General features: G+C 32.3%; 2 protein-coding genes across 3 annotated transcripts; both read left to right on the top strand.

Annotated features, from left to right (window-relative positions):
- Positions 1-731: 731 nt before the first annotated feature.
- On the top strand, positions 732-4,032 carry LOC108467791 (probable protein S-acyltransferase 14). Of its 2 annotated transcripts, none has more exons than XM_017768574.2 (8): positions 732-1,043; positions 1,141-1,368; positions 1,885-2,104; positions 2,206-2,297; positions 2,578-2,701; positions 2,792-2,877; positions 3,206-3,271; positions 3,557-4,032. In XM_017768574.2, the coding sequence occupies exons 2-8, from the start codon at positions 1,159-1,161 to the stop codon at positions 3,680-3,682; spliced, it is 924 nt and encodes a 307-aa protein (XP_017624063.1). In that variant the 5' UTR covers positions 732-1,043; positions 1,141-1,158; the 3' UTR covers positions 3,683-4,032. The 2 variants fall into 2 exon arrangements, with proteins under 2 accessions (XP_017624063.1, XP_017624071.1); XM_017768582.2 differs by having other exon boundaries at positions 734-1,043; positions 1,167-1,368.
- Positions 4,033-4,646: 614 nt separating this feature from the next.
- On the top strand, positions 4,647-6,289 carry LOC108470580 (40S ribosomal protein S13-like). The gene is made up of 5 exons (XM_017771934.2): positions 4,647-4,794; positions 4,899-4,971; positions 5,401-5,539; positions 5,632-5,818; positions 5,988-6,289. Exons 1-5 carry the CDS (start codon positions 4,772-4,774, stop codon positions 6,019-6,021), a joined length of 456 nt encoding a protein of 151 aa, XP_017627423.1. The 5' UTR covers positions 4,647-4,771; the 3' UTR covers positions 6,022-6,289.
- The last annotated feature ends 8,971 nt before the right edge of the window (positions 6,290-15,260 follow it).

Here is a 15,260-nt window from a genome sequence, read left to right as displayed (position 1 = left end):
ATAATTTTTACAATTTATAATATAAGAACTTTTTTTTTAATCATTCCAAACACTCATACGTGTTCATGCTTATAATATAAACTTTATAACTTGTATAAAAAATATTTTTTAAAATTGGATTTGGGTAAAATTACTTGTATAATTATTTCAATTCTTACCCTCCCCTACAGATTGAAAAGTGTGTTTGAGGTGCTCTAATTGCATCCAATTTAATGACATCTACTAATTACAACGATTACCGAAATATGATATACTTATATAATTAGACTCAAATCCAAACAATATATTAAATTTCAAAGATTAGAAACACCGCGACTAGAAGCAGAATTAAACCAATAAAAATATATAGTAGCTTCTTATTTGACCTGGTGCGGTGCGCCGTTGGCCACCAATCACAGTCTTGCTTAAAATACAAACAAAACTGGCTCTACTGTAGTCCTATACGTCTTGTTTATTACTAGTTGTTAAGCTTTTATATAAATTGTGTTTGGTATATTTGCTTTTTTGGCTTAATGCTTGATTTAGCCCCTAAATTATGCTGCTTTTCTCAATTTGGTTCTTAAGCTTATTTTTGCTTAGATCAGACCTAAAGTTATCTTCTATTAAGTGGTTCAGTCCTTCAACATTAAAAAAAAACGGGATGCAGGTTCCAGTCACTTATTTTTCACGTGTTAGATGATGATGATTTAAAAAAAAAAAATACTTTTAAGGATAAAAGTGAGAAAAGCAGTGTAGTTAAGGGACTAAATAAAGCATTAAGCCTTTTTATTTTCAATTAAACCAAAAATAGTTTTCGATCATATTTCCTCTCCGTCTGGTCTACTGGTTTTCTTTCCAGCAAGCAAGCAAGCATGTATTCCACACCTTGCCTGGAATCCCAAATCCTATAAACCCTAAATTCACAATCACAACCCCACTTTCACAATATACCTTACTAGAGAAAAAGAGCCCCTATTACGTTCATTGTTTCACTATCATTCCTTTGAACATCTTAGATTATCTTGACTCCAAGTCATTCACACAACCTTAATTAGATTCTTAAGGTTTAGTGATTCTTCCTACGTTTTAAGCGGTTGCAAGCACTGTCAGAAAAAAGAAAAGGATTAAACTTTTTGTTTCCTTTTTCTTTTCTGTGTGTAGTTTTCTTACCTGGGTATTATGCATAGATCTGGAGCAACGATGGCCTGGAACGTCTTCAAGTTTTGTACAGCTCTGAGGGGTCTGGGATCGATCATGATCCTGTTGGTTTTAGGGGTCGTGGGTGTCTCATACTACTCTGTCGTTTTGACCAATTTTGGCCCTGCTTTGTACGATGGTGGCCTTGATTCCCTTACTGCTGTTGTCGTCTTGATCTTATTTCATTGTTTGGTAAGTCATCGAAATTAACCTCAATTGGTTTACTGGGTTCTTTATTAGGCCTTCTGTTAGGTTTCTGAATTGTAACTCTGTTTAAATAGCTTGACATTTTACTATTTCTGTTTAAACCAGCTGCTATGAAATGAAATTCAACTAAGTAAAGGGATCCTTTTTTCTTTGTTTAAGCTTGAATTTTGTGTTGTTCTGCTTACTCATTAGTTAGATGATCATTCTGGATCTTAAATTTCTTCCTTTTTTATCCTAGAGTTGTGAATCCGTAAACTTTTCCAAATTTATTGCTGTTTGTTATATATTAGAGAAAAGAAAGAACAAATCTGAAATATTGTAAAAATGCAAGGCTCCATCTTTGACCTTTTTTATATTTAGTTTCAAACTTTCAATGCTAAAATAATAACTTGGGTTTTGGGACAGTGATTAATATAATCAAATTGCAAAAAGAATGTAAAGATACTGGACTATTAAATGTATGGTGAAAACTGATATGGGAACTTTTATGTAATTCTGCAGTTGGTGATGCTGTTATGGAGTTACTTTTCTGTTGTTTTGACTGATCCGGGAAGCATACCAGCTAACTGGAGGCCAGCTTTAGATGAGGAGAGAGGGGAGGCTGACCCATTGAATGGTTCAGAGTTCAATGGTTTGCAGACAAACCCATCAAATCAAAGAATTCGATATTGTCGCAAGTGCAACCAGCTGAAACCACCTCGCTGCCATCATTGTTCTGTTTGTGCGTTCTTCATTCGCTAAATTTCTCCATTTCTTTTACTTTATGTGCTAGTAATATTTTTATCATCAACGACCAGTTCTAAATCAATTTCATTGTTTCAGGTGGGCGGTGTGTGCTAAAGATGGACCATCATTGCGTGTGGGTTGTCAATTGTGTTGGTGCATTAAATTACAAGTATTTCCTTCTTTTCTTGGTATGTTTGCTTTATTTTCGAACTAGTTTCTCATGCAGTTTATGCCCTGTAGGTCCTACTTGCTTTATACTTAGCTTCAAGAAGTTAATATTTTCAAATTTCTTATGGAAGCATAACTTGAGTTGTGGAGTTTTTCTTTCCTCTCTGACATTCGTTTTCTCATTGCATTGGTTATAGTAATATTGGTTATGATTTATGATTGCAATTTATGAGATGTTGATGGAGCAATGATCCTATTTTCTTGGCATTTATTTGACTATGATTTTAAACCTCAATGCAGTTTTACACATTCCTCGAAACTAGTCTTGTGACTTTGGCCTTATTGCCTCATTTCATAGCATTCTTTAGTGATGTAGAAATTCCAGGAACCCCTGGAACCTTGGCTACCACTTTCCTTTCCTTTGGTATGGACTTCTTGGTCTGTTCTTCTGATCTATTTTACTTTAGTGACTATGCAGTATGTACAAATGTATGACTATGTTCTGCTGTGGCAGTTTTGAATCTGGCATTTGCATTAAGTGTCTTGGGCTTTTTGATCATGCACATATCTTTGGTGGCCGCTAATACGACTACTATTGAGGTATTTGGCTTCATCTCAAGTATTAGTACCATATCATAATGATTGGTGTTTCCAAACATTAATCTTTATTGTTTTTTTAATACCATGTCATTATATCAAGCTATGCTCAATTTCATGTGTGCGAACCTTTTAGCCCCTCCCCTGCCCTGAGGAGGAAGGAAAAGAAATAATTAATTTTCCAACAAACTCCAACACCATAATACCCAACAGATTAATATTTAATAGAGTTTAGGGCCATTTTTTGGCCAGGTTATGTGTTATATTGCCCAGGGCGCAGTATAAATGGACTCAAATTTACTGACAAAATCCGTGCTTGTCTTTTGAGCAGGCCTATGAGAAGAAAACCACTCCAAAATGGCGTTATGACCTTGGTCGGAAGAAAAATTTTGAACAGGTTAACCATTATTGCAACATGGCTGTTTCCTTGTTTCTTTACATGTATTTCTTGCATAAAAGAAGCATTCATATAATGGTCATTTGGGTTGTCCAGAATTTGTTCTTGAAATGTTTTGCTTTTGTTTAAATGTCCTCATGGTAGTTCGACTCTTCTCATTGTGATCCCAGATTTTGAATATCCATGCTGAAGTTTACTTGATAGGATTTTTACTCTTATAGCTGGCCATTCTGGCAAGTTCTATGTCATCAGTTTACTCAAGCTTTGGTGTTTGTCCGAATACAGGTGTTTGGTACAGACAAGCGATACTGGTTTATTCCAGCTTATTCGGATGAGGATTTACGACGGATGCCAGCACTGCAGGGCCTTGAATATCCATCAAAGCCTGATTTTGATTCGCAGGAGTTCTAAAAGGTTGATATAATAGGAACAACAAAAACAACCTCCGTGCCAAACAATTTGGAGAATTTTCTTACCAATTATCAATACGGAAGTCTTGTGCAGCATAGTTCCACTTGCCTTGTATTCTAACAGGTACATTACTGTGAGGCCGGTTTCGCCTTCTAACTGTTTATCAGGCAGCTTCGTGTAGAAATAGCAATAGAGTGAGAGAGAGAATATCGGGGAAAGCAGCCTTTGTTGTGAAAATGGTGATGGGGACTGACAAGTTTAATTTTGATTTTTATATAATTACATTATGTTTTATATTTTGGGAAATCCAATGTAACATTTCACTTTGCAATATTAATTTACTTCTTGTAGATTTCTGGTATCGATGATTGGAAAACTAGATTTTTCTTCCTGGTTACGCTTTCTAGCAAAAGTAAAACCCAAGGTGCTGCAAGTTGAAAACCGCAAGAGAAATAGTACAGAAAACAAAAAAAGGAGAAGAGAATCGAGAGAGAGAGAGAATGAAAACTGAATACCCAACCAATTCAATAACCAACTCCCCCATACGAAGTAAGGAAATGACCGTTACATTAATACCCTGCATACTAAACGCTTATTACTTCATTTGCCCATTTTTAGTTTTACCCTGTAACACAAGGAGTTTGGAAAAATTCTCATGCATAAAAGTTCCGAGGAAAGTTTAATGTTTAAGATAATGATTGTTTAAGAAAGCAAATGAGGGGTTTTTTTTCTTATATTCTGGATAAGTTTAGTGAGAATTTTTAACTTCTCAGATATTTATACTTCCTAAACTCGGGCTCTGTTTAGATTCGCTGCCATGGCTGGCGCTTCCAAAATCTTTGTTATATTTTTCCAGCTTTGCGGTCAGGATTGGATCATCTCTGATGACAAAGAAATGAATCATGCTTGTTAACATTCGAGGGCTGGGCCCAACTTGTAATAAATCCAGGCCCAATATATTCTAGCGAAGGATTAAAAACCCTACCCTCGCCGAGCCTTCATTTTTTATATTCTAGGGTTTCTTTGCAGAGAGGTGAAGTGAGCCAGCCAGCCAGCCAGCCAAGCAATCGAGCTCGGAACTCCGCAACCATGGGTCGTATGCACAGCCGAGGGTTGGTATTTTGCTCTTACACGCTGAAATCAATCCTACAATACTATCTAGTCTTAAATCGATTCTAGCTGCCTACTTCACCGTTCATTTTAACTTGATTTGCAGTAAGGGTATTTCCGCATCTGCTCTGCCCTACAAGAGGACTCCACCAAGTTGGTTGAAGATCTCTTCTCAAGATGTGAGTCGCTTTTTATTTTGAATCTTCACTTCATTTTTATTTGCTCTGCAAATTATTCAATGGATGATACCAACCTTTTGTTTTTTTTCTATTTTGAAAGAAAAATTCGACTTTTTTAAATTGTGTTTCATTATTTTCAGTGAAGTTGCTCTTTCAATCCTGTATGTGAATAGTTGAGTCTCCAAGACTTGTTTCATTAGAATACTAGTAGAGAAGAACCAAATGTTTGATTAATGGAAGTTCCATTATTTTTGCAATACTATTTCTTATGTTCTTTTATCTTCATATAATGTTCCAAATGCATTTATTCTGATTTAACTCCCATCAATCAGGGTTCGGAAAACCCTTACCTTAACTCATTCTGTCTTTATGAAATGTTTGTACCATTGTTTGGCAATATTCATTTTTAACCTTGATTTCATCATTCAGGTGGAGGAGAACATTTGTAAGTTTGCAAAGAAAGGTTTGACCCCATCACAAATTGGTGTCATTCTCCGTGATTCTCACGGGATTGCTCAGGTGAAGAGTGTTACAGGCAGCAAGATTTTGCGGATACTGAAAGCCCACGGTACATCTTTCTTCAACATTGTCCTGTGTTTCGTTTTCTTATGTTTTTAATTCATTTGAAGAAAACATTCAGCTCATCTTTGCTCCTGTCAGGACTTGCTCCTGAAATCCCCGAGGATCTGTACCACTTGATCAAGAAAGCCGTTGCCATCAGAAAGCATCTTGAGAGGAACAGGAAAGACAAGGATTCCAAATTCAGGTTGATCTTGGTCGAGAGCAGAATCCATCGTCTTGCCCGCTATTACAAGAAAACAAAGAAGCTCCCACCCGTGTGGAAATAGTAAGTATTTTGTATCCCTGCTTCGCTTCCTCTTGTGATGTATGTATGACTCGATGATGGGAAGAAAGCATATGGTCAATTAAATAATCGCCTCAACACTCTGCTGAAATTTTTTCTCAAATATTGGGTGTAACATAAGCCAAAATTTAACACACTTCTACTTATGCAGTGAGTCAACCACCGCCAGTACTCTTGTGGCTTAGGGCAGCCACATTTTTGAACCAGTTTCCTGGTGCTTCAATAGCGATTCGCCTTTGACTTTTAGCTAATGGTGGTTTGAAATTGAGAGGGGAAATATTATGTTTAGTGTATTAGAATAATTGATATTTTTTTCGTTTGAAATGTTTTTGAATCTTAATGGTTACATGGATTTGTTTTCTTAATATTTTTGGCTTACAAATTTTAATGTAGTATGAAATTAATTTAAAATAATTCGAAGGAGAATATTAATACTGGGAGTTGCTCTTACAAGCCTAATTTTAATGGATTATCATGTCTAGCGCTGCAAATAGGCTCTAATATCCATCTTCTGCCATTTTAATCATAGGCGGGAATCCTGTCAAATTTACCTTCACTGTAACATGGCTAGATTCACCAGATTGAGAATTTCAGGAACTGGGTAGTGTTTATTGGAGATTTTTCGTAGTTGCAACTAGCAACTTCACCTTTGTTTCATTTTGCGTTAACTATTCAAACTGTATTTTGTTAATTACATTCATCAAACTCAGAGGTTGTAGTTCTGTGGGCTGTTTGAGAGACAAATAGAACTCCTAGCTGACTGAACAAGCCTTAATCTATGTTTCAAGTCCAATTCTATTAACATTAAAATTAGGTTTTGAAAACTGAATCAGTGGTCGAATTAATTAGATCATCAGTTTATTTGATTGGTTAGTTTGTACGATTTGATCAAATTATTAAAATTTATAATAAAAATAGTTTAATTGTTGGTTTAATCAATTTTTAATTCAGTTCAATTAGTTTTTAGTCTAATTGGTTCAACTAATTATTCAGTCTAATTCAAGTAACTATGATAATTCTCACATGATTAAAATATAAATATTTATTCTTGATAAATTTAAAATATAGTTGTTATACTTATGTTTTTAAGAATTTATTATTTTATTTCTCAGATTTTAATTAAACTTAAATTTTAAAATTTATAAAATAAAATTAAACCCTTAAAAAAATTAATTGAGCTCTATTGTCAATGTCGGTTGCCTTTCATCTTTATTATGGTATTCTTATTTTCCTCGTATAACCCATTCAATTTCCCAAGTTATTATTATAAAAGCAAAAGATGGAGAAATTTTGTCATTTTTCAATTATTTATCTAAACAAGGTGACATTTTGAATTAATGAATTTCAAATGTTGGAAACTTTATTTGTCTTTGAACAATAGTTAAAATGAGTTGTTTGGAGCAATCAAATTTTTTGATGTTATATATTTGACCTTTAATGATTTACGTTTTAATATTAATTAACGAGAATTTCATAATAAATTAGAATATGATCACCATCCATTTAATTGCCTTGAAGAGGAAGGAGACGACTTTAAACTTGGTGAATACTCATCATTATCCTTATCTTTTAGAGTATTTCAAGTTATTGAGGAGCTTGTTTATAAAAACTTTTATGTGATAAATACTCAAGATAATTAGTGGAATAAAATTGACTTTTAAATGAGTGTTTCAAGCTTATAAAAACATTGCTAGTTGATCATTTGAAGAAACTTATAAATAGGTTGTTTGTGTTACGCACTACTATGCATTTTTTAGTGTCTTTAATTTGTCTTTGGTTATTTTTATTAGAATATTTTATGCCACTCTTTTAGGTATTCTTTGGAGAGTTTTATTAAATGTATTATGATGTATTTTGGGTGAGTGATTTTTAACAATTTGGGTTCAATATCAAAGCCACAAATATCTGTTTGTGTAAGGTAGTTTGGCTTTTAGCTAATAGTGTTGGAATTGGTACCCTAAGTGTAGTATATTGGTTTTGTATATTTGTAATTTTTGAGCAAATTGGTTTAATAATAACATCCATTGATTACATTAATACCCTTTATATATTGTTCTCAATATTTTTGCATGCAAAACAAAATGTAAACAAATATTGACTCTCTGGTTGTTTAATGTTTAACTAATATTAAGTGATATTACGTGGTCGAATCGTAATACAAAGAGACAACTTGTATTAGTAGATAAACCTAAACAAGTCCTTAGTCTAATTGGAAATGAGCAAATCGATTGAAAGACTAATAGGTCGTCTATCGAGTCTAACTGGGGAGATGTTTTCTCTCGAGCATCGAAACGGATGACCTCTAGAAAATAGAGATATAGATGTGACTGATTAGACTGACTGTACATTAGACAAGACCCAAGTAGAATAGATACTAAATTCGTTTATGAATTTATTCACTTGTGATGTTCATAGTGTGATATACATTAATCTTAAGTGGATGATAGACTATGTATGAGTAACTTATATACTTTGATATAAGTAAAAACCTAAATTAAAATAGATAAGAAATTGAAAGTTAGTGCGTTGGGTATATGACACGAATTGAAGTTTAAATATATTTTTCATAGATTATTTTATAGTAGAGTCATCATGATTTTAACGAAACTAGAATTAGGTTGAGAAAATTATTTAATTAGAAAATCAATTTAGTCAATTTAATTAATATTTAGTTTGGGAATATAAGACAAATATTAGATTAAATTAAATTATAAAGTGTTGAATTACAAGTCCAAACAATACATGTAATTGGACCAAATAGATGAGATTAAATTCCTCTTATTTTAGAACAAAATTTAATAAAACAAATTAATACTCTCCTTTACTTTGCCTTTAATTTGTTTTGTTCAGTTTCGTTCTAACGTTTGTTATAAAAGAAGTTAGAACAAAATTGTTTTTCTACTGTAAATCAACTTATTTGTTCCAATATTATTTCAATCATCTTAATTGAAACGAAATGCAACTACAAGATTTTCTCACTAAAATATTAACATTTTATTTTTATTTTTATTTTCGATGATTTTACTAAAAAGTTTCAGTCTTATTTATAAGATAGAATCAGTCTTACATATAAACTAAATTTAATTAACAGAAAACTAATGATGCATTTACTTTAAAGTTTTAAAACAACATAAATTAATTAAACTTACATTTACATAATGGCTTCTTAAAATTTTTTATAAAAGTAAATATTTTATTATTAAAATATTCCAACAAATTTTGTCTTAGGAATCGACATCATAGAAGGGTTAATGTAAAAATAAAATGTCCATAATGACAATATATCGCAAAAAAAGAGACATAAAATAAAGAATACACAAATTTTACATGAAAACCCTCTCGAAAAAAATCACGGGCAAAACAGAAAAAATTCATTATGTCAAATTTGAATTATTACAAGAGGAGTAGACTATATCTATTTATAGGTTTGTAAAACATATTCTAATAAGAGTGTAGTAAGATTGAAACTCTTTATTCTACTCAATATCAAATAGATGAAGTTTAATAAGGTTTAAAAAATCTTATTTTAAAATAAAATAAAAGAACTATAGTTCTATATGGATTTTACTTTTATTTTATTTTACCAATATATTTTATTTAAATAAGGACTCGGGTCACTCAATTCTAACAATCTCTACCTTGGCACGAATTCTCAATTAACAAGTTTTTCATCGCGAACTCTTAACAAATAAGTTTTTCACCTCTTCCATAAAACCTCTTAAGGGTTTAACTTCAACAATGAATACCAATCAAGTCTAAGCAATGCTCAAACTTGGTTATAGGAAGTGACTTAATCATCATATCTACAGGATTTTCATGAGTTCTAATTTTGCTCACAACAATATCAGCACAAGTAATAATATCACGAACAAAATGATACCGAACATCAATCTGTTTTCTTCTCTTATGAAACATTTGATCTTTTGTAAGGAAGATAACACTCTAACTGTCACAAAATGCTGTACTGATTTGAAGATCTTCATTGAGTTCACTAAAGAGTCCCTTCAACTAAATGACTTCTTTACAAGCCTCCGAAATCACCATGTACTCAGCTTCAGTGGTAGACAAAGTGACTGTAGTTTGCAAAGTGGTTTTCCAACTGATTGCATGTAATACCCCGAAAATTTTCACAGTAAGATATTATCCTTGATATAGTAAAATAAGGAAATAAAGTGACAAAAATGGAAATTTTGAGTTATGTCAACATTGGGGAGTATATTATGATATATTAATTCAAGAAAGGACTAAATTGTAAAAGTGAGAAAAGTTTTATTGCACAAGAGTAAATACTTAAAATTTGAGGGGTTAAAGTGTAAATATAAAAAATTTGAAAGACTAATAGTGTAAATATATTAAGGGTGGAATGATTTAGAAACTAAGGAAAATGGATGAATTAGGACCAAATTGAATAGGTGAAGAATTATGATAGACTAAATTACAATTTTACCAAATTTAAATGATGACTCAATGATGGAATTATAAAAGATCATAAAGGGCAAAATGGTCAATTAGAAGGAGAGAGAAATCTAGAAGGTAATGATGATGTTGAAGATATTTTAGATTAATTAAATAAATAAATATTAGTTTATTAATATTTTAATTTGATTTTTAAATGATATTTTATTATTATTTTATTTAGTATATATAAGGAAAGAAAGATGAAGAGCCATCATCTTTTTCCCATGCACCCAACGTGTGAAGAGAAAAGAAAGAAAGAAACTTTCTTTCATTTACAATTTGGTCCTTTTACCAAAAATCCTCTATTTTCACTTAGAAATCAAAAGAATTTCCATAGTCATCAAGAGAGAAAGATGACAAGTAGACTATGGGGAGCTAGAATATTAAGTTAGATTCAAGAAATAGAAGCTAAAGGAGAGAGAAAATCAAGTTAGAGATTGAAATCAATAGAACAAGATAAGAATATTAAGATTTCAATATATTTTTAAGTGTAATATTATTGAAAAAGCAAGGAAATGATGTGAATGTAGAGTTTTCTTATATATAGTTTTATGTTCTTGATATGTTAGTGAATGAAAATAAGAGAAAGTGATGGAAACTATTGTAGAGAAAGGAAATAAGGGTGTTATATACTTGGTAATCAACATTTTGTACTAAAATAGTTTTGGACAGCAGCAGTGGTCTAAATTTGAAAAATCACCAAAAATTGTGGAAAATGAATTAGAGGCTGAATAAAATATTAAATTAAATTTTATTGAGTCTAGTTTTTCATAGAAGAAACATTGTAAGCAATGGAATCTTTAATCGTGAGATATAATAAATTTAGTGAGACAAGGTCAGAATGATTTCGGGTTCCCCTATTCTGACTTTGAAAAAATCCTTAAAAATTGTATAAAAATAATTAGAGGCTTAAATTTATATTTTAAAATCCTTAATAAGTCTATTTTAAATACAAATAAACGGGAACATCATCCGAGTCCCGTACTAAGAGATAATTAATTTTTATTAAAGAAAGGTTGCAGCTGTCAAACAGCAGAACATGGATAAATTTGAAGATTTTACTGTACTTATTGGCTAAATTATAAATTCTGAAATTTTTATGGTAAAAATATATTTGAGTCTAGTTTCTAAAACAACAAGAGGATCTTTATTTAGAATTTTTTAGCTCAAGATATAAATAATTTAGTGACAATGACTCAAATGTACAGCTTGATATGAGTATATAAGCATATAGTGGAATTATGTACATATCAAGGATGTGGAATGGAGAGGAGGAGGAGGAAAATATATGTGAATATTCAGCTAACATGGGTTTATATCAAAAGTGGCTAATTTTCATGTTGTAGGCTCAGAGATTAAATTGAATAAAAGTAAAATTTTAGGGGTAATTTTGTAAAAATGTCAAAAATGACCAAATTACATGAAATGAATTGTTTTATTATTTAAATTAATAAATTGAATGAAATTATCAATTTAGATAAATATCGAGTGGAAAATAGAGAAAAATAGAAAATTTCTAAAATGCCCCTAAATTTTAGTATTTCTGTAATTTAGCCAGGTAAGTTCATATGATTGAAATTTCATGATTATTTGCTAAATTAGGACTGATATAATGTATTATTTCATATGTTTGCTATTGAATTATGAATATTGTTAAATTATGGAAATCGGATCAAAAGTTCAAATTGAGCAGAACGCTGAATTGAGTATGACCATTCAGTGATCGGTGATGAATTGACAGATAAGACCATGGCTGGGCCATGGCAATATATGTGTAAGACCACAGCTAGGCTATGGTATCCTGATGATAAGACCATATCTGGGATATGATACCACGGGTGTAAGACCATGGCTAGGCCATGGCAATACATGTGTAAGACCATAGTTAGATTATGGCATCATACCAGAAATGAGTAAGACTATAGCTGAAAGACGCTATGGCATCACGATTCAAACGAGTAAGACCATAGCTGAAAGACGCTATGGCATCACGATTCAAATGTGTAAGACCATGGTTGAAAGATACCATGGCAACATGATGACAACATGAGAGGAAATGAATAAGACCATGGTTGAAAGATACCATGACAACATGACAGGAAATGAATAAGACCATGGTTGAAAGATACCATGGCAACGTGATAAGAAATGAATAAAACCATGATTGAAAGTTGCCATGGTAACATGACAGAAAATGAGTAAGATCGTAGTTGAAAGACACTATGGCATCATGTCAAAGATAAATAAGACCGTGGATGGGAGACGCTATGAAATCTGTTGAACAATTGATATTCAGGTAATATGTATCAGATGATGAATGGTTATATGAATAGGTTGTAAAAAATGGTTGTGTGAAATATTTACAGGAATTGTTCATATGGAAATATATGTACAAAATAGTTGCATAAAATAATTATGAAGATAGATAAACGAAATAAGTATAGGTACATGGAATATAATTTATGTTAAGTTTGATATGAACTATTACTGGGATAAATATACATAAAATATATGGAAATGATGGTGTATGAAATATTTATATAATGAAATGAACAATATATACTTATGAAGAAACGATAAGTATTTAATTGAAATTTTTGTTAAATGATATGTAAATTCTAGTAATGCCCGAAACCCTGTTCTGGCAATGGATACGGGTTAGGGGTGTTACATTGCACAACCTCCAATTGTAAAAACATAACCTGTGAGAGATCTTCTTCTATCAAGATCTCCAGCAAAATCAGCATTAACATACCCAATGACTCCATCTCTAGTTCTTCCAAACTATAAGCAAATATCAGCAGTACCTCGTAAGTATCTTAAAATTCACTGAACTGCTTTCCAATGTTCTTTACCGAGATTTGTCATGTATATGCTAACTACACTAACTGCATATGATAAATCTTGACGTGAACAAACCATAGCATACATGAGAGATCCCACTGCACTAGAGTGTGGAACATGTGACATGTACTCAATCACATCATCAGATTGTAGAGACAGAGCCGACGAAAGTCTGAAATGGGCTGCTAAATGAGTATTAACAGGCTTAGCACTCTGCATATTGAACCTGTAAAGAACTTTCTCAATGTACCCCTTCTGACTTAGGTACAATTTGCTTATTTTTCTATCTCTAAGAATCTCCATACCAAGTATTTTCTTTGCTAGTCCCAAATCTTTCATCTCAGATTCTTCATTTAGTTGGGCTTTGACCTTTCTTATCTCTCTTTTATCTTTTGCTGCTATCAACATGTCATCAACATAAAGGAGTAGATATACCAAAGAACCATCATTTTTTTTCTTAAAGTAAACACAACTGTCAAAACTACATCTTTTGAAATCATGAGAAGTCATAAAGGAATCAAACCTCTTGTACCACGTCTTGGTGACGTTTTAAACCATAAAGAGACTTTTTCAGCAAGCAAACATAGCACTATTTTTTTGAGACTGTAAAACCCTTTGGTTGTTGCATGTAAATATCCTCCTCAAGTTCTCCATGCAAAAATGCAGTTTTTACATCTAACTGCTCAAGCTCTAAATCATGCATGGTCACAATACCAAGCAAAGCTCGAATCGAATTATGCTTCACAACTAAGGAGAACATATCTGTGAAGTCCACTCCTAGAATTTAACCGTAACCATTTACAACAAGTCTTTCTTTATATCTGGGTTATTCAACTCTTTGGAGTCCCTTCTTTCTTTTTAAACATCTATTTACAATGAGCAACCTTTTTACCTTTAGATTTCACAAGATCTCATGTTCTGTTTTTATGGAGTGATTCCATCTCCTCTTACATAGCAAACATCCACTTTTCTGAGTCTTCACAGTAACCACCTCAGAATAATTAGATGGCTATTGGTTTGCATCTATATCTTCAGTCACATTTAAAGCATTAGCAATTAGATCAGCCTCGGCATACTTCTTTGGAGGTTTAATTTCTCTTTTAGTTCTGTTTTTGGCGATAGAGTATTATGGTGAAGAAGCAACTTTATTCTGAATTTTTGTGCTGACTTGAGGAGTTAAATCTGTTATAGATTTTGGATCAATCTGATGCTCCACCTACTTTTGATTTTCTTTATTGGAAAAGTCTTTAAGAGATAAGTTAGGTAGCATAGCAGTTTCATCAAAAACAACATCTCTGCTAATCACAACTTTTTTATTTTCAGGATACCATAACTTATACCCTTTTATACCAGTTTTATAACCAAGAAAAACACATTTAATGGATCTCGGTTCCAATTTTCCATTATCAACATGAGCATACGCAGGACACCTCAAGATCTTTAAATTTGAATAGTCAGCAGGATTACCAGACCATACCTTTTGTGGAGTCTTTTTCTCAATGGCAACGGATGGAGATTTGTTAATCAAAAAACATGCAACAGAGGTTTCTTCGGCCTAAAATGACTTTGGTAAGTTGGCATTTGACAACATACATCGAACCTTCTCCATGATTGTTCTATTCATTCGTTCTGTAACTCCGTTTTGCTGTGGAGTATGACGAACTGTCAAGTGTCTCACGATCCCTTCTAACTTGCACAGTTTATTAAACTCATCAAAACAAAACTCTAATCTATTGTATGTGTGGAGGTATTTTATTTGTTTTTCCATCTGTTTTTCAATCATAGTTTTTCAAGACTTAAATACAGACAACACATCATTTTTCTTCTTTAGGAAGAATGCCTAAAATTTTCTGGAAAAATCATTAATAAAAGTTAGCATATAATTAGCTCTACCTCTTGAAGGCACCCTGGATGGCCCCTACAAATCAGAATGAATATACTTTAACGTTCCTTTCGTGTTATGGATTCCTCTGGTAAATTGAACTCTCTTTTGCTTCCCAAAAATGCAGTAATCACAGAACTTTAATTTGCAGTTTCCTTGCCCATCAAGAAGTCCTCTCTTGCTCAATTCTGCCATGCCATTCTCACTCATATGCTATTGGCACATATGCCAAATTTTAGT

The sequence above is a fragment of the Gossypium arboreum genome, chromosome 7 (assembly GCF_025698485.1).
Source record: "Gossypium arboreum isolate Shixiya-1 chromosome 7, ASM2569848v2, whole genome shotgun sequence".
Lineage (NCBI taxonomy): Eukaryota > Viridiplantae > Streptophyta > Magnoliopsida > Malvales > Malvaceae > Gossypium > Gossypium arboreum.
Note: the sequence above shows the minus strand (reverse complement) of the source record. Positions and strands in the feature narration are given on the sequence as shown.